Source organism: Tauraco erythrolophus, chromosome 2 (assembly GCF_009769465.1).
Source record: "Tauraco erythrolophus isolate bTauEry1 chromosome 2, bTauEry1.pri, whole genome shotgun sequence".
Taxonomy (NCBI): domain Eukaryota; kingdom Metazoa; phylum Chordata; class Aves; order Musophagiformes; family Musophagidae; genus Tauraco; species Tauraco erythrolophus.
The window spans coordinates 96,416,562-96,442,990 of record NC_141466.1 but is presented as its reverse complement, the minus strand read 5'-3'; the positions used below and the strand labels follow the sequence as shown (position 1 = coordinate 96,442,990).

At 37.2% G+C, this 26,429-nt stretch overlaps 1 protein-coding gene across 4 annotated transcripts in view; it reads right to left on the bottom strand.

The window, feature by feature from the left end:
• BIRC6 (baculoviral IAP repeat containing 6) overlaps positions 1-26,429 on the bottom strand; it is a 199,147-nt gene that overhangs the window by 135,366 nt on the left and 37,352 nt on the right. For 2 of the 4 annotated variants that reach the window (XM_086631641.1, XM_086631642.1), the window contains exons 11-18: positions 18,037-18,186; positions 11,545-11,770; positions 6,641-6,801; positions 3,634-3,723; positions 2,214-2,345; positions 1,758-1,936; positions 1,072-1,202; positions 53-214 (exon numbers count right to left, since the gene is read on the bottom strand). In XM_086631641.1, the coding sequence (XP_086487767.1) occupies positions 53-214; positions 1,072-1,202; positions 1,758-1,936; positions 2,214-2,345; positions 3,634-3,723; positions 6,641-6,801; positions 11,545-11,770; positions 18,037-18,186 (1,231 nt within the window). Of the gene's footprint in view, positions 1-52; positions 215-1,071; positions 1,203-1,757; positions 1,937-2,213; positions 2,346-3,633; positions 3,766-6,640; positions 6,802-11,544; positions 11,771-18,036; positions 18,187-26,429 lie in introns of all 4 variants that reach the window. The other 2 variants (XM_086631640.1, XM_086631639.1) reach the window with 1 other exon arrangement.

The window sequence follows — 26,429 nt, the reverse complement described above, 5'->3', positions numbered from 1 at the left end:
GAGCTGATACTGAGAAACAGCCATGCTAATTTAAACTCAATTTCTCTCTTACCTGCCAGGGCCATTTGAATATACTCCGGCCAGCCAACAAAGCGCGTCTAGTACAAGACTCTGAGCATGTTCTGTTGTCAGACCATCATCTGTCTTCTTGCAAAGAGTGGTGAGCAGCTTCTCATGGAACTCTGAAAACTGTAACATGGCACACCGTTGAACTCTAGGGAGGAAGGGAAGGAAATAAGAAACAGAATTATCCAATATGGCCATTCTCCCATTTAAGTGTTCCTCCAGCTTTGTATCCTGTCTCAGCAGCAGTGAAAAAAAGATGCATAAATGAAAGTAAAACTAGGACACAGGCATATATGATACTTTCTGTGCACACATTCCCAGTGTTTTTATTTTCTGCTCACAGAACTTCCTAGGTTACTGTATATTAGTAACCTTCCGGGAATCTATTTTTTTTTCCTATTACCTTATCTAGTAACTTCTAAATTTAAACAAAATTTCATCATCTACAACATTCTTTGGCAGCAATTTGCACATACCTCTTTGCAGCCTCTTTGACATCTTTAAGCCCATTACAGCCAGTGTTACCATTGTGGGGTGGCAGTTGGTAATACAAATCAAATAATATATTATTATATAGCATAAAGACTTTAACCTTTTTTTTGGGGTAACAATTTGTTAGTTAAATTTGATTCTAAACTTTTTGACAAATAATATAGTCTGTGCTATAAGACACAAGATAGCATGTGGAAACAGAAAGGAAAGATGCTTCCTTTAAAAAAAATCTGTCCAATTAATTTATCTGATTTACCAAGAAAACTTTTACATTTGCCTTTTCAAGTCAGGTAAATAATTGCTTAACATACAATTTCACGCATACTGTTATTCTACCACAACTTGCACAGCACAGTGCCCTCAAACTCACAATTTACAGGATTTTCCATATAAAATATGTTTTTGAAATGACAACTTGAAACAGTGGTTTGACCTGAGCTATTTTGAGAAGTATTTTTATGAGGAGTGTAACTAAAGTTACTTGTTTTTCAGAATTAAAAACCACTTACTAACCTTTCCTTTGAAATTGAAGTTTTTTTAAATCTTCGAATCGTTACAGAGACTTCTTGAAGTAAGTCACAGCCTCTCAGATTGTCTGATTTTCTTGAAGAATTAGTGGCTTCAATTTTGCTAGATGGCTTTTCCTGATTTATTTTTTTGGGGGGAAAAAAAAATCATAAATCATGTTGGTTTTTTAACTACTCCATTTGTATAGTTTGTACAGTGAAATGCATACAGTTCAGAAAAATCTCTCAGTTTGAGCGTTGTACTAAAATAGACTACTTTTATTCACTAATTGCTTTAATACAGAACATCAAATTTAACAAAGTTCTGGAATTTATTATGTTATCATCCAATCTTACAACTACAATGATCAAAAGTAAAATACACACAAAAAAAGTCTTTGTAAGAGGATAAGGTGCGTCAGCTACTGAAAACACTCATGGAAACAGAAGTTTCAAAAACAAGTGCTCAGATCTGGAAAGTGGTACAATAGACCTCTTCTGCTAAATTTGCGCAGAAGAAACAACTTAGAGATGTTGAACTCTGATTCTTGAAGGTGTTGACATAGTGTAAACTCTTAAACAAGTAATTTTCAGTGGATCTTAATTCTCCTAACAGCTGTTTCCTTTTCAGATTACATAAATCATACCACTTGTACAAGTTTAACACAGATGTCTTTCTCAGCTATTCATTACCTTGCCTGCTGCAACTTTTGCCAACAATGAAGCAAGGGAATGGCCCTTGTTAGTCTGAGGTTTTAGAGATGGTATTCTGACAACAGGTCTAATGCCACCATTGCAGATTTCTTCTGTTCCTCTGTCATTCACTGCTTTAACATGAATTAAAAATGAGCGGTACTTGCCACCAGCCATGCCTAAAAGTAGAAAGAAAAAGGAGGGGGGGTGGGATTTGCACAGTTCACTAGGGCAAGTTGTAAACAGATTTCAACTTCTCAGACATAGTGTACAAGCAGAGCTCAACTACATTAATTACAGTACTTTAGCATCAGTTTGAAAAGGTAACTCACTATTGCATTATACAGCAAAATTTGTCAATGTGAAAATAAATACAATGCAAAGCCTGACCACAGAGGTACGAGATGCACTTCACTCATGCATACTTCATGTGAACAGCATAATAAAGTGGTTTACCTTTAACAAGTTTTGGACTTGTTAATGTCAACATTCCAGCATGTCCAGATAGATCAAGTCCAGTAGTCAGCCATACTGGCCCGCAAAGTATATCTTCCTTGTGCTCCTCCAGAAATGGACACAGTCTAAGACCTTAAAAACCGTAAGTAATATGGACCTGAATTACTCAGAATTAAGTCACAAATCTGATCATTTGCATGGGTTAAAAATACACCATGTCAAACTCTGATCACTAAATACACATAAATTCTACATTGAAAAACTAACAATTACTCAAGGTTCACTTTAAGTCATTTTCCAGTGAAATCTATACAGGTAAATGACAGTTTTCAAAGCATTTTCAGTTATATTATATGAATAATATGCATGTTGACTGGCTTATAAGAGCCACAAAACATACAATAATGAACCGATATATTTTGATCCACAACATTTACTGGGTCTTTTCTGAAGCAGGATTGACCTGTGTGTTTCTTTTTTTGTTGTTGTTTTTTTTTTTTTTTTTAAATCATCTAGTTTGTTTCTCCTGTGGTACATCAAAATGATCATTCACTCAGCTACTGCTAAAATGATCATTCACTCAGCTACTGCTTCTTTCTCTGCATGAAATAGCTTCTTCCAGCACTACTTTTATCACTCCTTTGATCCCTCCCCTCATCTTTTACAACACTTTTCTTGGAGACATAGAATGGCTTGGGTTGGAAGGGACTTTTAATGTCTTGCTCTGGATAAGCCTGATCACATGCAAGAAAAGGTGTAAACTAAGACTGTTCAAAGGACCAAGAAAAAGAATCATAGTTCTGGAACTGAGTCACTTCAGATATCAATTTTTAGTCTGTAACTCTCCTCACTCAGATTCAATCCAATTGCCTTTCAGAGCGTCTCTAACAGATTTTGTGGAAGAGTACCAGTTAACAAAAAAAACGTTATAATAACAGGCACAGCAAGTCTAATGCGGCTAAAAGTGAACATAACTAGTTATGAATTCTTTACTAGCTGTTTATTATTTTTCTTGGTTCACAGTAGCAATCTCTACAAAAGACAGGTATGCAAAGAAAAATTCTATTAAAACTAGCTACGGAAACCACGTAAAATACTGCTGGAACAGGGTAAGGGTTTAAGTTACAAAGGTGCCATATCAATCTCCTTTATTTATAAATTCAAATAAATACTAATCTGCTTTCAGGCACCAAAACTCTCCAGTAGGGTTTAGTTGGGTTTTTTTTGGTGTGTTTCTGTTAAACTTTCAACTCAGACAGTAAACAAATCACTGAAAGAAGCAACATTGAAAAGGGCTGAGAAATTAGTCTATTTTAAATGGCTGAGAAAATTTTGCACAGGAATTCCAGTGCATCATTAAAAAAAGAAAAAAAGCACGCTCACATTTTGAACAAAGTATAACAAGATAAAAGAAACTTACATTGAGATTCCTCTACATCCATATACTGCATTTCTTCATTGAATTCAACCAATCCTGGTTTTCCATTTCTCTCCGCTTCAATATTATGAGCTGGAGATAAAGGAAATGCAATCTGTCTATCTACTGCTGCTTCTGGAAATAAAAATATTAGCAAGATTTCATAAACATTGCTTAAGTCTCAGAGAAAACAGAATCAGTAGTTTTCATAGCAAGTTTATCAGCTTTCTGCCCAAAACACTATTTCTAATCTAAGAACCACAAATATACAACGGCATGTTTTTCATATTACGATTGCAATTGAAGTTGCAGCAAATAGTTAAAAAAATATTTGTGTGAATGATCTGTACACAGATTGCTTTGCTTTAGCAGTGACCAAATTATTTTCTCCAATCAACTGCAGATTACTCCTAAGTAATTAGATTCCAGTATTGAAAGTTTGATAATTTAAACGGAAAATAACTGCATTGCTCCTGCTGAACATCAGACATTATTTTGATAATACTTAAGTACAGCTCTTTTTTTAATTAAATGGTTCTCATGAATCATAGATGAAGAAGATATGCAAGCAAATGCACAAGCAGCATATACGGTGAATTAACTGCCAGAGCTAAAACATTAGTTCCAAACCAGAAGAATTATGCCTCTGGCCTTCCTGTTACTACACACTATGTATTTAATTGGTTCCAGGGTTCCTGTCATACAAAAATGACCGAATAAACTCTCCCCTGCCCATCTCTTTTGGGTCTCATTATCATAAAATTTCAGTTCCTTTCTTCCTCTATGGAAGGAGAGAAGGGAAGAGTTGGTGGGGAGTTAACTGAATTTCAATCTGAAGATTTTATACATTTTCAAGAGCCACCAAGCAATCCTGAATATTACTTCTCACTGGGATTGGAACATTTTGATTAATACTCAAGCACAGATATTAATTATCTTCCTTTCTAATGAAATCATTAGTGCCCTATTACTGCATTAAATAGCGCACAGAAAAAAAGCAAATGTCATTCAAGTCCTTTTCCAAAACCCAAGAAATTGAAAAACAATAGGAAACAACTGCAATGTAGTAACACTTGAGAGGCTGTTGGTTAGTTGAGGCTCCCCAGTCCTACCAAACTGAAAAGACAAGACAACCTTGCCAAGGTTGCCTTGCAGGTGCTCTCACTTCCCCTAGACCTTTCCAGACGGCTTGTGTATACCCTGGCCCTTCACTCCATGCTTTCTCCACCCTATCCATAACAGAAAAAAGTAAATTCCACTACATTGCATGTAAGGAAGTGAAATGTCACTTTCTGGAAGAGCTCTGTCCTGTCTTATGATTGGTATGCTGTACTGTAAAGCACCCACAGAAAGTTCTGGCAATCTATTTCACGGTCAAATCAAAAGTCTTCAAAGAATTACCAACTCACGGAACTATTTGCTCAGAAATACTCAAAACTGAAACATTAAGGAAAAATGCTTAGCTTTTCTTCTACTGTTTTGTTTCACAGGTGAAGATTTTCAGATAAATTCCGACATCCAGATCTGCAAATGGACTGAATTCTAAAATTCATTCTGAAAACAAAGCAGGTTCTGTTCAGAAGAGCAACATGGACCATCTGTCCTATTGCTTGGTTTGATAGAAAAAAAAATCTGCTACATGTTACAATTAAGGTTTTACTTCAAGCATTAAACAAAGGAAGAACCTGCAAGAACACCTGTTGATTGCTGTCTTGTAGTCACAGCTAGCACTTCTGTTAAAACACTTAAATCATCTTGTATCTTAAAAGAATACACTTTTCTCCAAAAACATTACTATGCTAGAATATTTTATTCTTGGATAACTAGCAGTTTACAGGATTTCTTTAAGGAACACTTCCAGCACACGTTTTTTATTGTTAAACACTGGAGGATGCTACAGAGTGAGAAGTTGTATGAAAGCACGTCAATGATCTTTGGTACGCCTGTATTCCTTTTCAAAATTTACAGCTCTGTTATCCTTGTTTAACTGGGGTGCTCTTACTTAGCATTTAAAAAAATAGAGGAAAAAAAAACAAACCAAGAGCTTTTCTAATCATGCTTGCTGTTCTCCCCAGTACCTTTCCTATCCTGCAGCTAATTTAATAATATCCAGCAGGAAGATTTCTCTGAAATATTGAGATCCTAGAAGATTTTCAAAAAGAGGGGGCCAGATAAAAATAACCAATTACTGCCTCAATAAAAGGAAGTACTGCATGTAATACCTTCCATCCCTAGCAGACAGGGCAGCAGGACATGCAATGAACACTCTCACCACAGGAAAATCCCAATGGAGGCACAAACTATTCCACATCAACAAAGTGACTTTTCAATTTATGTTACCCCCTCACAGGTTCCCTGAGAGCTAGTAAGATGCAGAGTACAGCTAGGAGTCTTCCCAAGGCAAGAGCATTGATAACTTTGGTCTGGCCTGTCAAAGCTGCAAGGAACAAAAGGTGAAATCATACTGCAGCTTTCACACAGCTTAGTTAATGAGCCAGATGATGAGAGAATTCCCAAGGAAGCCAGGTTTCATCTACTGTCATCTAAAAAAGCCTTGCTATTTTCTTACACATCCAAGAGGCACTGGCAAATAATTTTCTTCTGTGACTTGGAATAATTTATTGATTTTTAAAATGTATCAAGAACTTAAAAGAGCACCACTTGTTTCATCTGTCGATCTCTAGGATGATTTACAATTAACAACATTTTTTTTTTTCATGACTGTAGGATTCAAGCAGCACAGAATAATTCAGTTCCACTTTATTGAGCTATGCACTTTTATTTGTATGAAATTCAGGATTTTAAAACTATTCACCCAGTTTGTTTCCCCAATTTACATTGAAACACGTTAAGTGAAAACAGACCATGATGCTGAGAAATAGAAGAAAATGGAAATACGCAAACCCAAAACATTTACACAATTTCAACCAATCCTTCTAATATACATGAGAAAATAATGACTTTGAGAAAAGAAATAATATTCTGAAAGATATCTCAAGTTCTTTCTTACCATTGACTTTCCCTAAGCCTGGAGCTTTATTTTTCAGTAAAGTCACTTGAATCTGGGGAATGTTTGTGATGTTTGAATTCAAAACAAATTTGAAGTCCACATGTCCAACCATACAGGCTTTTGGTAGAACCAGTTCAAAGACATGCTCATCCCAGCTGTTGCTGTCAGGAAAAAAGACAACAATGACCCAGTGTTACAAGAAAATTTGGATCAAGCAGGGAGCATTACTCAGTGCTTTCTCCCATCTATGCATACTTTCTTTAACAAGAAGAAAAAATTATTTTGAGTCAGTTGACGTCCAGGTGAATTTCTGAAGTAAAAGTCTTCCAAGCTGCAGTTAGTCACATTCATTTTGTGAAGAACACATTAAAAGTCAATTGATAAGAGAGGGCAAATCAACGTCCAGATAAAAGCAGCAGTGAAAAGATTCCCTATTACCTTCATCACAGCACTGTTCCCATATTATTATAGATACCAGTCACTCAATCCTAGAAAAAAGGAACGAGGGAAAAAAAATAATTCACTAAAAAAGGATCTACTATGAAAGCAAGATAGTAACTACCTTGCAATCTCTTAAGTTGGCCTTCTCCATTGGTAGGCATTAAATAGCATCACTTTCCAGTGGTGCAAGAGCCACATCCAGGCGTCTCAAAACTCTAGTTTCAAATTATTTTTTTAAATACATTTGGTAATTTATACAGGATAAGAACTGCTTCTTACTAGGTGCACACCCAGAAGCCTACACTATGCAAAACAGGTGCAGTTTTCTTTTAATGAGTCATAATTTTCCTTTTGAAGCAACTTTGGTTTACACTGAAAGCGTAAACTTGAGATAAGTACCCCTCAATGATCAGCTCCATAGGTTGACACACTAAGGTTTGCAAGAAAATAGATCAAACCGAAGAACAATTCAAATAAAACTAATCATGCATCAATTGTCACATTTGTATATATTTTTAGAATAACTGCACTTCCTGATCTTCGCAATTTATTAGTAAACAATTTTTTTAAATGTAGTAACTTTGACAGTTTATGATTACTTTACTGTATAACTGAGAACACTAAGAAACTGAGTATTCTGTTAGAAATATTGGCTAAGTATTTTTCTAACACCTAAATTACAAAAAGGTATTTTAGATCAAATAATGTGTTACACCGAGTATTGTGCAGAAAACCACTCCAAAATAGATTCAGGACTGGTACAAATATATTTAATTCCTTGCATTTTTTTACAGTAATATTCATGAAGGCCATATCTCACTCAGGCAAGTATAAATACACTTATAACAGATTCCAGGTATACATAATGAAATGGCACATCAGCTCTCCATAACCGGCAACACAGAAAAGCAGTGATTTTGGGAGGAAAGATGGACAGAAGCAAAAGATGGACAGAAGACAGTCTGTGGTTACGATTTAAGAAGCAACAGTGAAGAATTTTTAGCTAACTGTACAAATAACTCGGGTAAATAAAATATAATGCAAATTTATGCTACAACTCCAGAGAAAAAAGCTCTGTTGGCAAATGTAACACTAAAAACTTAGAATCACTCATGCCTTTCCTCTGGCTTGGAGAATACACAGCCCAGTGCAAAACAGGGAGAGGTGTAGGGGTGGTTTTTATGTCTGAGCGTTCCTATGGGTGTCAAGCAAAGCATGGACTGAATGAGACATTCAAAGGAACAAGCTTCTGAAAGACTAAGTAATATCCTGCTCATTCAGTTTAAGATCTGGTACAAAACCAGAAACGAGTACCAGGGCGGTTTGTCCGCCATAGTCTTTTGTAGTCCATCTGTTGCATACGATGTATATTGCCGTATCGAATTACAACTGTGATTTGTCTACTCCAGAAATCTATTTTTGACAAAATTCAGCAGCAGATGCCTCAAACGAAGTTTTAAGTATCTCTCAATAGTCATGTATGGAATAATGATCCTCCATTAAGGTGTCTCATTAATGCCACAGTGAAGAGACCTTCTTATACCTGTGGCAATGAACTTCACAATCGAATTTTATGACTGAAAAACTCCACTTTAAACAGTTTTCTTAATTTCTCATAGCTCAATACTTCCTTATGATTTTCCTTAATATTTTAGCATATCCAACCTAAATATCACTTTTCTCTGATCATCTAATGCAAGTTCTTCTAGCTGCTTTTCTCACATTTGAAACCCTTCTAAATCTATAGCATCTTTTTAAAGAAGAATTCAGAATCAAGACTATGTCCTAAATGCAAATATATACTCACTGTCACTACAAAATATTTTCCAACACACTACTTTGTTCCTTTTCTAGAACATCTCATCAACAAGTGGAAGTTTGATCTTCTACTACAACTGAATTTTCAACTGCAGAACCATTTCAAAGTATCATAGAATGGTTTGAGTTGGAAGGGACCTCAAAGACCATCTAGTTCCAACCCCCCTGCCATGGGCAGGGACACCTTCCACTACACCAGGTTGCTCAAAACCTCGTCCAACCTGGCCTTGAACACTTCCAGGGATGGGACAGCCACAGCTTCTCTGGGTAACCTGTGCCACTGCCTCACTGCCCTCAGAGGGAAGAATTTCTTCCTTAGATCTAATCGAAATCTGCCCTCTTTCAGTTTAAAGCCATTGCCCCTTGTCCTATCACTACACACCCTTGTAAAATGTCCCTCTCCAGCTTTTCTGCAGGCCCCCTTTAGGTACTGGAAGGCTGCTAGAAGGTCTCCCCGGAGCCTTCTCTTCTCCAGACTGAACAACCCCAACTCTCTTAGCCTGCCTTTCCAGCTTCTTCACTGGAAAGTACATCAGTACCTAGCTCTTCCTTATTTCATATATTTTCAAATATGTCTGCATAACATGAATACATAGAATATTTCCTATATAAATTTGAGAAAAAGTCATGAAACTCAGATGTCACTGTTTTATCAAAGCACATTAGGAATTCACGTACTGCTTTTGAAATTATTAACCCAATTTAACATCTTAGTTAAATTATCACTGAAGGGAAAATACGGATATTTAGATAACTCATAAGGTAAATCAGACTCTGCTTTTTCAGTTTTCTTTGTTACACAGCCTTTTTAAAATAACAAAGTAGGATTGAAAGAATGCAACTGTAATATAATATCATCCTCCAAAATACATTTACAGGATTATTTTCTTCTATTTGAGAAACAAAAGAATTACCATATCAATTTGCATTACTCATCCATCTGACCCTGTAATCCCACATCTTTATAAGAATCAGTACGAGACACTCAAAGAGGAGATAAATGGAACCTTGTATTAAGGACTAACAAAATAATTCAGAAATCAAAAAGTTTCTTCCCAGGTAACTTTTAATTAAGAGCTAAAGTTGCTCTCAAGCTTGATATTGTATTTTCTACCCTATGAACAAAGGGACTGTAATTTAATCATTTTCAACATGAATCATTTAGGAGCTGTCAAAGATTTCCAGTACTAAACTAAAATTTTAATTTTACATCTTTACAAGCCTGTTGTACTTTGCAGTAGGCATAATGCTTTCCCTCTAATGAAACAATACTCATAAGCTGATGTTCTACCTCTCACCTTCCAATTAACAGCTATTACCTTCACTGCTTGCTTCCTTTTATCTTTGTACTGGTAGCTTTTTACTTTTCGACTGTTGCCAAACACACTGGATAATTTATAGTTTTAACTGGAAGTAATTTTCCAAGGAACCATCTCCTTTCCACTTGTTACACACAGAATATTTTACTTACACAAAGCAAAGCCACGAGATAAATAGAGATTTTAAAGCCTATAATGCACTGCAAGTTTTTAACCGTAGCTTATGAACATTTAATTAAAGCAAGTTCAGCTCATGTTAGGTGTCAATCCTGGAAACACCTGCAACTATTACCTTCCAGACCTGTTTTCCTGCATGGAATACTTCATTATCACATGCAAGCTTACCCTTATTAATATGATAAGGTTTTTTTTCCCCCCACATATGATCTCTAGCGTCCCTAGCAACCTTTGGCTATTTAATTGTTTCCACTGTACGTGCATTTAAATTCTACATTACTATCCATATCTTACACATCAGTGGGACAGATGTGTGACAGTCAGACCCAAAAGATCTTGTAGTACCTTATTATGCACATCCCTTAATAAAACACACAACACAACTTACATCTGTATTTTGTTTCTCCACACATTTTTCAGAAAAACTATGCAAAGCTACTTCAGGTAAGTTTTAAACAACATTACAAGGAGACTACAACACTGCTGTTCTAGTCTTTAGGATCCCAGAGGAATTCCAAGTTCTTGTGGAAGTGTGAAAAACTAATAAGTACTACACCTACCGTGTCAGTGCAGTTAATTTCAATGAAAACATTGCCTAAATTTTAGCACAGCTAGGGCTCTATACTGGTTCAGGTAAGTATTTTGCATATGAAGATTTAACTTGACATCAACAGACATAAATCCAGACTCTATTTTCACATTTTAAAATAAATTACAATACAATTTCACTTAGGGCAACTAATTAGTCATACTGGTACCTGCAGCTTGCATTTTCCAATTAAAAAAATGTACTAAGAATGTGTGTATGCATAAGAAGAGTGAATCAGACTTTTATAGAAACAATCAAGAATATCAGTAATTCTGGCGAATGTGCTTGTCTAATTATATAATGAAACGGCAACATTTGGCAAACAAAAATACACTAATTCAAAATCTGACTTTTCAATTTGTTTCAAGGTCTGCTGAAACAACTCAGGCAATCTCACAAAGACCTAAAATGCAAACTACCGAATAGAGACTATTATCTTTGAAAGTACATGTTCTTAAACTTGCACACTACTTAAAAACAATCAAACTGCATGAAATTTGTGATCATACCAGCTATAAGACTAGTTAAGCAGCACACACATGATTCCTTACCCTACCTACCTGTCTGTCTGTAGCTTCCAAGTTCGAGTATGCTGAGCTGCATCCCCATGGTGCTGCTGGTGCAAATGCTGAGGATGCCGCCTTTGCTGCTGCTCTTGCTGGACTTCTACCCAACAGGGAGGGACAGTGGCTGAAAACCGTGGTGTCAAGGTCTCAAAACGGGTCAGTTCCACCAGGGATGTCAGTGTTTCAAGGGAAAATGGCTGGTCCACCAAAAGATCAACTCCTGAGTAATTACAGAACATACATTAATTGCTACATAGATATTTTTTCCAGAACATCCTATAAACACTTCGAAATATATCCAAACGGCTATAGGTAAAATTAATTATGTTATATGAAGTTGTTTTTTTTTTTTTTAAAAAAAAAGCAACCAAAAAATCCCAAACAAAAATACAACACAACCAAAAAAAACCCTCATAAACACAAGCAACCAAACAACCCCAGTCTTGAAGTCAGTATCCTTTGAAGGCAGTTCATTTGGAATAAATTTTCCAAGTATTGAGAGCTCTGAGCATGCTGTCTCGGATTCAACCAGAAGCATCAGGAAAAAGTAATTAGCCAGCGATACTTTGATGATGTAACGCTGATTAAAACATTTTTTAATACCTCTGTTGACTTGGATTAAAAAAAAATAAAATGAAAGTTTTGTATTTCATTAAAATAAACACATGGCATTACAATGTAATTGTAACATTATCACTGTTTAAAACATTATTTTGGCACCCACTTATCAATACAGACTTGTTTTATGGTGGATTACTAGATGTTTTGGAAGACTCTCAGTTTAGCTTAAAAGAGTGGAAAGTGAAAAACAAACATGCTTTATTTATGTAATGCACTTGAAAGACACTGGGCCTAGACAAGTATTTTGTCTTCTTGTCTTCATATTCAAGTGTTATCCTGAGGAAACAAGGATATTAATTGAAGAAGTACTGAAAATTAAAATATCCGAGGGAGACAAACATCTAAAGAAACATTAGAAAAGAACTCTAAAACTAATCATGCTTCCTCAGACAAAAAAAACCCACAGATTGAAAACTTGAGGGAAAATAAGATAGGCACAATGTCAATTTTCTTACATTTTGTGCGTTTCTTCTTGAAAATGTATTTTGGAGAAAGTCTTTTGCTTGTAAAGAAATTAATGGTTTTCAAAAGGAGAAAGTTTGCTACCTAACTACTACAACCACCACGTTAACGGGGAAAAAAAAGACTAAAATTAAATACACCAACACAAATACCATCCCCCCAGTGAAGTGTGAACCTAGAGACTATACTACAAAGCAACCCAGGTTGAAACCAGAATAACAACAAGATTATATCCTCCAGCTTGAGAGCAGAAAGGCACACACAATTCTTCCCGAAAAGTGGAGAAGCTCGAGATACCCATACTCAGGGGACAAAAAAAAAACATAAACAGAAAAAAATAAAATAAATAATAAATAATAAAAATAAAATCACTCTCATCGGAACAACTACAATTTCTACTTTTCAATCTAGGAGACTGGAGAATGCTGAAGAGATTAGTTAGAAATGCTTTAGTAATTTAATTTCAATAATAGAACAAACACCTTATTTTTTTTTACTACCATATGTGAACGTCATCAGTTAGATGGCCCTGCAAGGAGAAGTGAGATCATATCTCAAAATGTGCAACACTTCTATCTTTGAGTAGACTGGATTTTTTCTGCTTCACTCTCCTTCACCCTCCAATAGAAACAATTACAAATTCAGAGTAGTCAGAGCAACTACATGTTGCAAGATACAACTATATCTACATGAGCAACTACATTCTTGCTCTAGCAAGAACCCCTAAAATTGAAAAATGAAGGACTTAACTATCCAGAGCTGTCAAGTCTACTTGGCTTCTTTTGCAAAATTACATGATTTTTGTTGTATTGTAATAGTGAGTTACGACAAGCTGAAGTTCTAACGGAAAACAGCTTGGAGTTCTAATGGAGTGATGTTCCTCAGGGGTCTGCACTGGGACCGGTGCTTCACATCTTTGTCAGGGACATGGACAGTGGGATCAAGTGCACCCTGAGCAAGTTTGCTGACAACACCAAGCTGTGTGGTGTGGTCGACATGCTGGAGGGAAGGGATGTGTCGTGAGTTAGGCCGCTCCGGCAACCAAACCCCCTCCCCCAAGTCGTTCACTCACCCTCCCCCAGCCCCAGGGATGAGGGAGAGAATTAAAGGATAAACGGGAAACCCATGGGTTGAGATAAGAACAATTTAATACAGATGATTTAATACACAGTGTAGATGCTCACCACCCCCTCTTATGCAAAGCCCGTCTCATCCCGAAGCTGCAATCCCAGAGGAACGTAAAGTCCCGAAATAGAGAGGGGCAGAGAGACAGAACTCCGAGAGTGGGAGTACTGAGAGAGAGAGAGAAAGAAAAAAAGAAAAGGCAATAGAGCGAAAGCACAGAAGTGCAAAAGAGCAAAAGCGCCAAAGTGCAGAAAAAGCCCTTCCTTCCGGTTGTCCTTCACTTTTATACTAGGCATGACGCTGCATGATATGGAATACTAATTGGCCAGTTTGGCCTTCAATCTTAAGTTCCACCACAAATTACAAAGGGAATCGTGGCCCCCTTTTCCCAGCTATGCTCCCCCCTTATCCCGCTGTGCTTCTGCACTCCGGCACACTGAAAAGTCCTTGGAGTTTCATGTCCAACCACAAACATCAGCTTGCTATCACCATTCTTCTCAGAGCGAGTCTCTGAGTAAAACCAAAACACGGAGCTCTTTTAGCTGTTAAAAGAACAGCTGACTCTGTCCCAGCTAAAACCAGGACAGGATGATATCCAGAGGGACCCTGACAGGCTGGAGAGGTGGGCCTGTGAGAACCTCATGAAGTCCAACGAGGCCAAGTGCAAGGTCCTGCACATGGGTCGGGGCAATCCCAAGCACAAGTACAGGCTGGGTATAGAATGGATTGAGAGCAGCCCTGAGGAGATGGACTTGGGAGTGCTGCTTGATATGAAACTCAATATGAGCCAGCAATGCGTGCCTGCAGCCCAGAAAGCCAACTGTATCCTGGGCTGTATCCAAAGAAGCATGGCCAGCAGGTCAAGGGAGGTGATTCTACCCCCCTACTCTGCTCTCATGAAACCCCACCTGGAGTACTGCCTTCAGCTCTGGGGCCCCCAACGTCAGAAAGACATGGAGCTGCTGGAGTGAGTCCAGAGGAGAGCCACAAAGATGATCCGAGGGCTGGAGCACCTCTCCTATGAAGACAGGCTGAGAGAACCGAAGTTGTTCAGCCTGGAGAAGAGAAGGCTCTGGGGGGACCTTCTAGCAGCCTTCTAGCACCTAAAGAAGACCTACCATAAAGATGGAGAGGGACTTTTTACAAGGGCATGTAGTGAAAGGACAAGGGGCAATGGCTTTAAACAAAGAGGGGAGACTTCAACTAGATCTAAAGGCAAAAATTCTTCCCTCTGAGGGTGGCGAGGCAATGGAATGGGTTACCCAGAGAAGCTGTGGCTGCCCAATTCCTGCAAGTGTTCAAGGCCAGGTTGGATGGGGCTTTGAGCAACCTGGTGTAAGGGAAGTTATCCCTGATGGCAAGGGGGTTTGGAACTAGATGATCTTCAAGGTCCCTTCCAACTCAAACCATTCTATGGTTCTATAAAACTTGAAAAAAGTTTTAAACTGGTCAGGAAAATTAATATTCTTTTTCAATTAGCTTCTAAAATAAGCACTATTTTAGAACACTTCACCACAAAAACCCTTCTGCTCCTTAAAAGGAAATAATTTTTACCCAATCCAAGATTTACAACTCAGTAAAGTTAACAAATTTCCTTCTAAAACAGTTCAATTTAAAATATATCCAAGTTGTAAATGCAGGCTAAAAAATAAAATTTAAGAAATGTATTCCAGAATGCCAACAGAGAAAAACACACACACGGACAAAACCCACAATACATGGACAAAACTTTGCACATGTTGCTGTGATTTCTATCCTTACTACAGCAACTTCTAGCTACAGTTTCAGCGAACACCAAAGTGACTTCATGAAAACACCCTGCTGCTGCCTGCCACCAGCTGTGAACAAGATATATAGATCAAGACTTTATGCTTAGTCAGATCCATCTGGAGTTCATCTCCCCAGACAGAAAGCTTTCTGTTGAGCTACGTCTCTGAAAAATATACCAAGACAAAAGTGGAAGAAAACATTTTTTCTGCTGTTTAGTATTTTGATTAAAAGAGAAGCAAAACCGACATTATAAACATTGGGGTCAATGTCTGACCATGATCCATACACATGCTGACAGTTTTATTACTTAGAAGATGTCTGCACAGTCCTAGCAATCATTTGCACATTATATGTTAAGAATCCAGTATTATTGTCTTTAGTATCCTTAATCTGGATAGCTCCGGCTAAGAGCTCTGCAACCACCATTTGGTTTCAACTCTTCCCCCCAGCTCGCTCATTTCAGCACTGGCTTCCTGTGACTGTTAAGTTTCTCTCACAGCTTTAGGTGGGTCGGTTTGATGCCCCAGCTAACCAGTACTCAATTCATCTGATCGTTATTGTGTATCCAACAACTCTTTGGAAACCATTACAAACCAAGATCAAGCAATACTACACCCTCCGACTACTTAAAGGAGGACCCGCAGCTCATGGACCATCTAAAGATACAGCTACATAATCAATAAGCCACATTCTAGACTATACTGAAGGCTGCATGGGGAGAACAAGGAAAAAAACAACAAAAAAAATTGCCCATTATACTACTGGTATTGTAACAATCATCAATTTGATTCATCAAGTTAGGCAGAGTTATCATTTGATTGGAAGCCACTTAAATCTGCTGATAAGCTACTGTACAAGGAATGCATGTATTGAAGCACATTTATGTCCTGGATATTCATATTCTCTTTATTGCTTTATTTGCCATTAGCAATAAAAGAAAGGTGCAGAAGAAAGCCACAGATTTCTTTCCCTCACATATCTACAATAGTTTATTACCTAGTGAGTTTCAAACTTCAGGAATATCTCCTTCGGTGAAAAAAAGGAGGAGCAGCAGAAATTCAGTCTTCAAAGCAGAGAAGATGACAGCAACTGCTGTACTGCTGCTTACAGATAATCTTATGACAAAAAGCATCTTTTCCTTCCCTCTTTTGTTTGCCTCTTGTGCAGTAAAATCAGGGGTCATACGAATACAGTAATTGTTTACTTCCATTGTATCATTGCTTTATCTTCATGCTTTATTACTCATATTTTATATTCTAAGACATCTATTCCCAGTATATCCATATTTCTGTGCCAATGGACATGACCAAAACCTCCAAACTCTAACCCAACTAAAATAATTATGCTTCGTGTCTCTATCTGCAACAATTGCTAAAACAAAATGAAAAACATAATAGTTTTACTGCTCTCATAAACAATTCCCTTTAAAACTCAAACAAGACTATATATATATATATATATATATATATATATATATACACACACACAGAGGGTTTAAAAACCTCAGAATTACTCAAATATTCCTCAGGCTTAACTATCAAAATCAGATTTGTTCTTAAGTTTTAGTAGCAAGTTACCTACAACTAAAGCATCTTTGTTGAGGGCTGAGAAAAGATCAAGAGGCCCAAGCTCCCATAACCTGCATACTCACTGTTCTCCCTTACAAGAGGGAGGACCCCTCACATTTTTCTCCTTCTACTTGACTACAAAAGGAACAACCCTCTCACCTAACTCCTTATTTTACCCAAGTGGGCCAGGATACTGCAAAAGGCAGCAGACTCGTGGCAGGACTGGTATGAGGACTGCAGTAAAGACAAGACCCAAATATGATGTTTAGGGTAAAAATAGAATTTGGACACTTAGAAGCAATTATTTCATGCTGTCCAAGGGCAGACAACCTTTCCAGGGAGGAAACTAGTAGGTGAGTGAGAGTAGAATCTGAGCATAGCTCAACCCAGACAAAACGTTAAGAACAAAAATTCAAGAACTCACATCATAAGTTTAACTTATCAACAGCAACTGCACTGCCTGAATTATAGAAAGCATCAATTTCACTCTGTGCAACAATACCTGTTGAATATATATTTTGTACAGTTTTATCAAGTAGAGTGTACAGCTTCTGCATGAAACTTTAAGGCAATTTTACATAATGAATATATGATTTTAATTCCAAATAAAGAACTCAAGTCTATTTAAAGTATGAGGGAAGCTCAGTACTTGCAAAATTACCTGGTTTTCCCTGTCTGCCACACTTGAAATAACATGTAGAGATTGGATAAACAATCAGTTATACAAAAGTGTTGGTTTTTTTTAAATGAGGAACTGCTGAAGTGTTATGCTTGTACATAACCAGGGGTAGCCATACAGCAACTACAGAAATTCAACTCTGGACAGCAAAAAAGTAGAAAGCAGCATGCTATTAAATAGCTCAAAGTCAGCTTAATATGCAACTTCCAAAAATTACAAAAGCATTTTTACCTGCCATACGTTTTAACATCTGCAACTTACCTGTAATGCCTGGACTAGAAGGGTTAGATAAGGGCTTGGTGCCTTCTGATGACTGTTCTACACTCTTGGAAAGGGATCCATCTACAAGTATATCAGCTTCATCTATGTCATCACAGGTCCCTCCAATCTGAAGGAAATGAAGTTCTCCACCTAAAATCATTACAGACAACGAAAGAAGAAAGTTTAGGCAGGCACACAGCTAAACTCAACTCACCAGACAGGCTTGCAGGTGAAGTGCTACATAATTATGACAGTAATTAAGCAGGAAAGTAAACCAGTAAGCTTATACAGGAATATTCATTTTGCTTTTCTACTACAATTTTTTTCAGGGTAAATGCAAAACAGAACTACAAAAATACTGACCCCACTTACAAATAGCAGCAAAGGAAAAAAAATACATTAGGGGGAAGGAGGTTAAAAGGTAATTAACTAAGGAAACCTCAACAGAAACTCAAAATCATAACCATTATGACACTTTCCATAATCCAAATCATGCTTTTAAACACCAAATATTCCATCATGTCAACTGAGGGCCTACACTACCTCATTTGTACAGGTTGCATAAATTTCATTTTAAAGTTCAATATTTAAGAACTGAAAAAAAAAAAAATAAAATAATCACTTCCCCACTGAACTCTCCTAACTAAAAGGCTGTTCATATTATTTCATCAAAGCCGGAATTGCAACACTGATAATCTCAACAGTTAAAAGAGCAAGTCCAAAATTTTCAATGGACACAATGTTTTGATGGAAGTTTGAAATCATTCAAGGAAGTTGCCCATTATTCACCACTACAGACACACAGAGATGAATTCTGTCATTTACAGAGAAGTCACTGAGAAGGAATGCTCAATTTTACATAAGGTTGGGGGAAGAAGAAGGGCTGTTAACAGTTTCAGAGGTTACAAAAATCCTAATCAGTAGGATTTAAATACAGAGGAAAGTCCTAGGGTAGGTCTTCCACAGTTTTTCTGAAAATTGATTACAGACTGTCCTTCGGCATCCGACTAATGTTATGACAAATCCTGTTATGCAAATTAGTCAGGTAATCTGAAACAAACTAACTTGAGATAATATACATAATAAAACCCCAACATAAAAGCTTATCAGCTGGTACACGTTCTGCACTGTGAAGAGTGAGGGGAGCGAAACAGAGAGCGATAGCGAGAGACAGCACGGCAGGGAGGAAGTGCAGGAGAGGCACAAGAGGCATGGAGAGAGCTGCTTCAGGATTTTTTTTTCCTGGATCTCAATAAGAAAGGCCCAACAACAAATGGCTTAATAAAATAGCTGTTTTAACAAGACAGAATAAAAAGAGGAAAATAATAGTTCAAATGACCAGAAAGGAAGAACCTCTTCACAGACATGATCTGCACAGTGTGCTGTGGGAAAATCCTGCCAGGGTCTGGGTTATGTTGCATGAAAGTAGGGCTCTCAGCATCTGAAGGGACAGGAGATTTTCTCACTATTTATACTTCTCTTTTTATTCTATCTTACTAAAACAGCTATTTCGTTAACCCTTTAAGCCATTTGTTGGTGAGGTCTTTCTCATTGCGATCCAGTAAGAAGCCCGTACCACCGATCTCTCAGTCCCACCCACCCATCTCTGGTGCAGAACAGCACATCCTGCATAGATCCAAGAGCAGATAGGGAAAAAAGTAGTTCTAGAAAATAACACTTATATAATGAGCTTCCTTGAAATGGAACAGTTCACAAACGAGCAGTTTTCCTCAAACAAAGAGAATTAGGGACACATTAGAAAACACAGACCTTAACAGCTTCATTTGGCAATAAGCCAAACCTGAGTTTGTTTCCCATTCTGTTTACTGCTCAAAGACCAATGATCAGAATGATCTCAATGACCACAATCAGTTAATCTCCTGATCTGGAAATAAAGTACACCCTCATGCAATGGAAGTTCAACATAACTGACTTGCACCATCTGCCAGTGTTATGGCTCACAGCAGGAGAAATGCTGAAGAACTTCAGGAAGTTGTGCATTTTTCTAAGGGAAAGTTATGTCAAAGTCTCACTCTGCAGATGGTTGGGTAGGATTTGGTTTTAAAGAAACAAAACCTTGCTTCTCAAACCAAGTTTGAGCTTCTGTTACTAATTAAAAGAGCAGCACAAAACATCCTTACCATTTTATCCATACTGCAAGAGGAAGAAAAGTCACAATCCCTGCATTCCTGAAAGACTACAGCACTTTTCCAAGAAAAATTCTGTGCTAAACTTGAGATATTTCACTTCCTCATATTTGTTTTGAAAAAGCTTCTGTTAAGAACTTTATCATGAACTTCACTTAGACAGTATTAGTCTATAAAATTACTAGTGCTTATGCATGCTTTCTAAAACTCTGTACATGGCTTTGGTTCTGTATCACAAAAGAGGCAGTGGTTCTCCTAGAACATCTAAAGATGACCTTCTGATGATGCATGCTTAATTATTTGTTTCAGACATACCAGAGTTCCCATAGTCATGTGCCAGGAAAAAAAAAAAAAAAAAAAAATCTGTGCCAAAGTCACCGCTTTTTTTTTTTTTTTTTTTTTTTTTTTTTTTTTTTTTTGCATTACTACTAACTCATGGTAAGACTACTGGGTTGAAACAGTAATTCATCTGGTGCTTTCTAATTCTAACCAGGCAGCAAACATCAGAAGTAGTAGTTTATCTGAAGACTTCTCTGCCTGCATCACTTTGACAAAGGTGATAAATGCTTCTTTCTGTTACACTACCAAGAAGGTATGAAAGCTGACACTGACTGACTTAGTGATGACAAAGGAGGGTAATTGGAAACCAGCATCACTGTACTTCCCGAAAATAACAGGTAACACATTCAAAATATTGTTAAATTATTTTTGAACTGTATTTAAAAATCTATAATTTGCTTGGACTCGAGACCCTGCTGGATTACACAAACAGAACATAAGAATTATAAATCTATCCAAATAAATCTCAAGCTTTCTTCTGGCACAACAGTTATTGGTTCCAGGAAAGCAGCATTGACCTGAGTCATGGAACGTGTCAGAGACTAGGCCACTGCAGTCAAAGTCAATATGGTGAAATGTTCAGTATCCTGAACGCATCCTGCACTCTGGCAGGAGTCTGGCAGAGGGACGCAATTGTCGATAGCAAGTCACAACACAAGGACATAGTTGAGTAATACCCAAATAGTTAAAGGAATTCAGAGAAAAAAAAAAAAGCGCCATACCACAGGAAAGTATCTACTAAACAACTTACAGTCCCCCTCATCTCACTACTAGGCTGTAGAGAAAGGATTAGCTCTAAACATACTACTTCAGAACCCTTAAAAAATGTTCTCAAGAAAGCTTCCCCAAAATCTCACTCCAACAGATTTTACACTATTCTTGGAGATTTCAGCTGTAAAATTCCATCCCGGCTTATGAAAAAATAGAACGCAATTAAATAGGGACAAGCAAAAGTTACTATGCCTAGCAAGAAATAATTAAATGCACTATTATGGGATGAAGAAAAATCAGCTAGCCAGCAGTTCTGCAAAAAGAGGCTTTTGTGAGTCAGAAGATAAACCTGATTCAATTTCCTGCTCAAAGTGCAAACATCCCACTATGTATACGCACACATGGTATGTACAGACTGCAGAGCTGCTAAGAATTTCTTCTTCATTCAAAAGACATCTGTAGGATTACTGTGCCTGGCTTAGGGTATCTCATCAAGAAAATGTTCACTGACTTGAACAGGTCTTTCGGGAGGGGAGAGTAAGGATTTTTTTTTTTTTTTTTTTTCCTATCAAAGCCCCTGGAGATATTTAGTTTAAGAAAATAAATGGTTGGAGGAAGACAGTACCTAAATAAACTCTGTTTTTCCCTCCTTTTTTGAAAGGACAGTAATGGCTCCAATCAGCAAAGATGATATAGGCTAAACACTAGGGAAAAACAAAAATCATCATCAAGATAGCATACAGTAGAAGAAATTTCAGGAATAGGCTGTTAAATCTCCATGCTGAAGATCTTCAAAACCAGGCTGATCAGTACTCTGCTTCTGAATAGGTAAGTGTAATTGATCCTGACTTGAAGATGATCTCTTAGCATCACTTCCAACACTAATTCTCACGTGGAAAAAACTTGATCTCTCCCCAACCCCATAAGACCCCACTGCCTATGAAGGCAGAAAACTGAAAACACTAAACTGATTCCTGAACTTCAAATACACCAGTATGCAAGGCTGACAAAGCCTAATGACATGGAAGAGACGAATAAGATATTCAAACAAAACCGGAAAAAAACCTACAGGGAATAGCTAATACACTATATATAACCGAAGAGCAAGAAACCTTTTATAAGTGAAAGGTACAGGACAGGGGGAATCAATTCCCAAATGTATGAAAGTGCCATTCAGTTCTGCCAGGCTTGCAACAAGAAATATTAGCACAGACAACTCACTTTCAATACCAAACTCCAGTCTAAAAAAACCCACTTCCTCCAACAATGGGCAATGATTAGAAAAACTCCTGTTATAACGTAATACCGCAGGCAAGAATTTAGAACTATGTATATATAAAAAAAAAAAAAAAAAAAATCACAAAAGAGACACCTAAAGAAAAAAGTGCTGATAAATGAAAGTGTAAAACAATCAGAAGACACAAATGTACATGATGGGTTACACTCAGTGTTCATGGTGGTCTTTACAGCTTCCAAATGAACTGATCCAATGTCATCTAGGAATCGCTATGTGAGAGAAGCTCATCAGGAACTTCAGTCAGATTTGTGTCTTTTTGTCTGTAGGCTCTGAAGCAATACAGGCAGAAAAGAGAACTGCTAGAACCAAAAAGCACTAGAGGAGTTCGTTCTTATGATGAAAATAAGTAGAAAAACTAGCATTTTCAGTAGGGCTGAACAGGGAAATGATTTACTGTAAAACCTTCACTCAACATAGCCATTCAAAAACTAGATTTGTGAACAAATTAGATTGCAAGTTTCAGTTGAGCACAATCCAGGAATACTTCATTCGCCAGAAGAAACTTAAGCACTCAAACAGATCATATAGATTTTAACACCTACTCAATCAGACAGTCTGGCTGGAAAGTACCTGCTTCACCACAACACTCTGAACACTTCCACTTCTTCTAGCGTTTGTCTGAAATGCCACCTCACTCTCCTACTTGATAATATTTCGTCAGAGAGCTTCAGACACTGAAGTTCATTACTTGACAAGAGTGAACATCAGTAACAGTGACAGAGAATTGACAATTCTTATTGATCTTTTTTAAAATACTCCCAGAAACACAAGTATGCACAATTTTCAAAACTGCCAAAACAAAATACAAGCAGAGATTTGCACCTTTACGTTAGATTAAAATGGAACGTTTCAGATATGTCCATTTTTCCACCTCATTCCTTATTCCAAAGCAAAGTTCAACAAAATTGCCTGAATTGCAAACACTGAGCTAAGCAGCTAAACTAAGGAAACAATCCAAAACCAACCTAACAAAAGAAGAAAGCAGAATGTGTACTGTTGATTGTTTTCTTAAGTAATTTCTGGTAGGACTGTAATTTAAACAAAGAAATATAATTAGATGAACAATGAGCTATAAAGAAGGCAGTGACAACTGTAGCTCTAGAAATTTATGCATCCAAAACAAACTATATTTGATCCTCTTAAACACCAGATAACAGGCTTCAAATATCACCAAATGACCACCATACAGCTGTAACCCTATTCAAAAACAATACCTATCATTCTACCGCATAGTTTTATAATAATGATTTTATTTATTTTGGGTGCTACAAAAGCAGAATTTAAGCTGGTTTATATTAATGACACAAGACAAAACATTTAAAACCCCTGTATGATAACACACAAAGCACTACTAAGAGGGACATTAACTATATTCTACCTTGGCCAAGGGGAAGACAAGAAGGCAAAATACAAAGAGCTGAAAGTTCGCTATGTTTGCTTAACAGAACTGGAACCAAGAACATACTTGCACACTTCCACCAGAGGTCAACTCCAGGTAATCTCTGCAGAAACAGAGAAGTATCTGAAGCTGACACCAAGAGATAACGTTTTGGAGTGGGATAAGAATAACTATTCCCAGCTCACAAAGATGGATGATGTCAAATACAGGTCTAAAACATCTTTACGTAAAACCACTCAAAACTTAAAAACACCCATTCATGCAGAGGTTTCTTTTCAGTCGTATCTTAAAAGGTAGCTATGGGAAAACTCATATGATATACCAATGAAAATAATATGTCAACAAGCAGGAGCAGCAGGAAAAAAAAAGAGGCTATTCTGCATCCAAAACTTTCAGATGTTGAAGTACTTCTTGGCTTACTCCTACCATCCAAGCAAGTAAACAGGAAAGAATACAGTGCTCAACTATTCTTGAATAGTTTTCCAACAACATCGAAGCATTTCCAGTGCATGTAGGTTCCAAATCTTCTATTTAACATTTTCACTTATGTCTTTGCACTAGAAGCCGCTTGCTAGAAGGATTAACGTTGAAGCTATTCTACTTTAAACACATTTGATCCCAACGCTGTCAGACTGCAGGCACTATCCCATACTTGGTAGTAAACATAAAGGAGCAAAGACCTCAAAGTGATTCTGGAAGAAGCCTAAGAAAACCACGTTTAAGGAAAAAATAATAATTAAATATATATATATATATATCTCTTCAGTTGCCTGGCAGATAAGCAAGTAATTTCACCCACTTATAGCGGAAAGATTGAAGGATGGTTACGATTCAACACAACAAAAATTATGCAAAACCAAGTTATTCAAATGTACAGTAAGATCTAGGATAAAAAACCTTATATTAATAGTTGAGCTTTTTGATTTGCTTTTTCTTTCAGTATATCTGAATTTTAAGTGGTACAGTTATTTATAAACATTTAAGGCCAAGTATTTCTTTACAAAGCTTCTTAATCTGGCATAAACGTTAGGACTTTTGAGACTTCAGTCATACCTAATATCAGAGCCTGAAATCCTGACTTCTAATGGACATTGGTCTCTAAATATTTATGATGACTTTGGATTTCGATTCTCAGAAGTGAGAAATTATACCAGAAGTGACTGAAATGTTAAAAAAGGAATAGAAATTGAAAGCTTCTATTGACATGTAAACAATGGAAATAGTGAATTATGAAGTTCATTCGAATTTGTTGCAGAGCATAAAATCAAGATCCAAATAGAGGTGCAGTGCATATAAATGAAAGATAAGAATGATCAATGGATTAAAAAAAAAAAAAGAAAAAGAATAAGAGTTATCAAAGTACTATATTCAAAAGAGGAAACTTGAGGGCAGAGGGGTACTTGTGGCACACAGACTATAGTAAGAACCCAAAATCTCTGTAATCTTAAAGGCAGCAAGAAGAAAAGTCACAGCAAAGTTATTTATAATTTACTAGATGGATATTCTAACACTCTCAGAGAGGGAAAAAAAATACTGAGATATTTACTGAAAAAGCAGAATGATGTGCTTGTCTATTATGAGGAAAACGAAACATTCTCCACTCAGTAACAGAGGTGGTGCTTCTCCAGGCGGAAGAGACAAATACTCCTACACACACAGAATAAATGCTCCCAACTCAACAGACCTGCATATCTTTCACTCAAGGTCCCACAACAGCTTTAGATAATGTCAAACAGTACAAGAATATAATTACCAGACATGCTAACACTGGATGGGAAAGTACCGTGCACAGTAACAGTAAGCCTTTTAACTTTTATCATTAATCTTAAAACACAAGAAAGAATAGATTTGATGCAAGAAAGAAATGAATAGTGGTACAATTATGTAGAAAAAAAAACACTTTAGTAAGGTTTGGGATTTTTTAAATAAGATCGCAGTTTGATCAGCAAAGTATAGGTAAAAACATTATGACATAGATATGACATACTAGCAGTTTTCAACGGCGATTACCTTTCATAGAATCATAGAATCATAGAATGGTTAGGGCTGGAAGGGACCTTCAAAGGTCATCTAGTCCAACCCCCCTGCAACAAACAGGGATATCTCCAACTAGATCAGGTTGCTCAGGGCCTTGTCCAACCTGGCCTTGAACGTCTCCAGGGATGGAGCATCCACCACCTCTCTGGGCAACCTGTTCCAGTGTTCTACCACTCTCATAGTAAAAAATTTTTTCCTAATATCCAACCTGAACCTACCTCCCTCTATTTTAAAACCATTACCCCTTGTCCTATCATAACTGGCCCTCCTGAACAGCCTCTCCCCATCTTTCCTGTAGGCCCCCTTGAGGTACTGGAAGACCGCTATAAGGTCACCCCGGAGCCTCCTCTTCTCCAGGCTGAACAGCCCCAACTCTTTCAGCCTGTCCTCATAGGAAAGGTGCTCCAGCCCTCTTATCATCTTCGTGGCCCTCCTCTGGACCCTCTCCAACTGGTCCATGTCC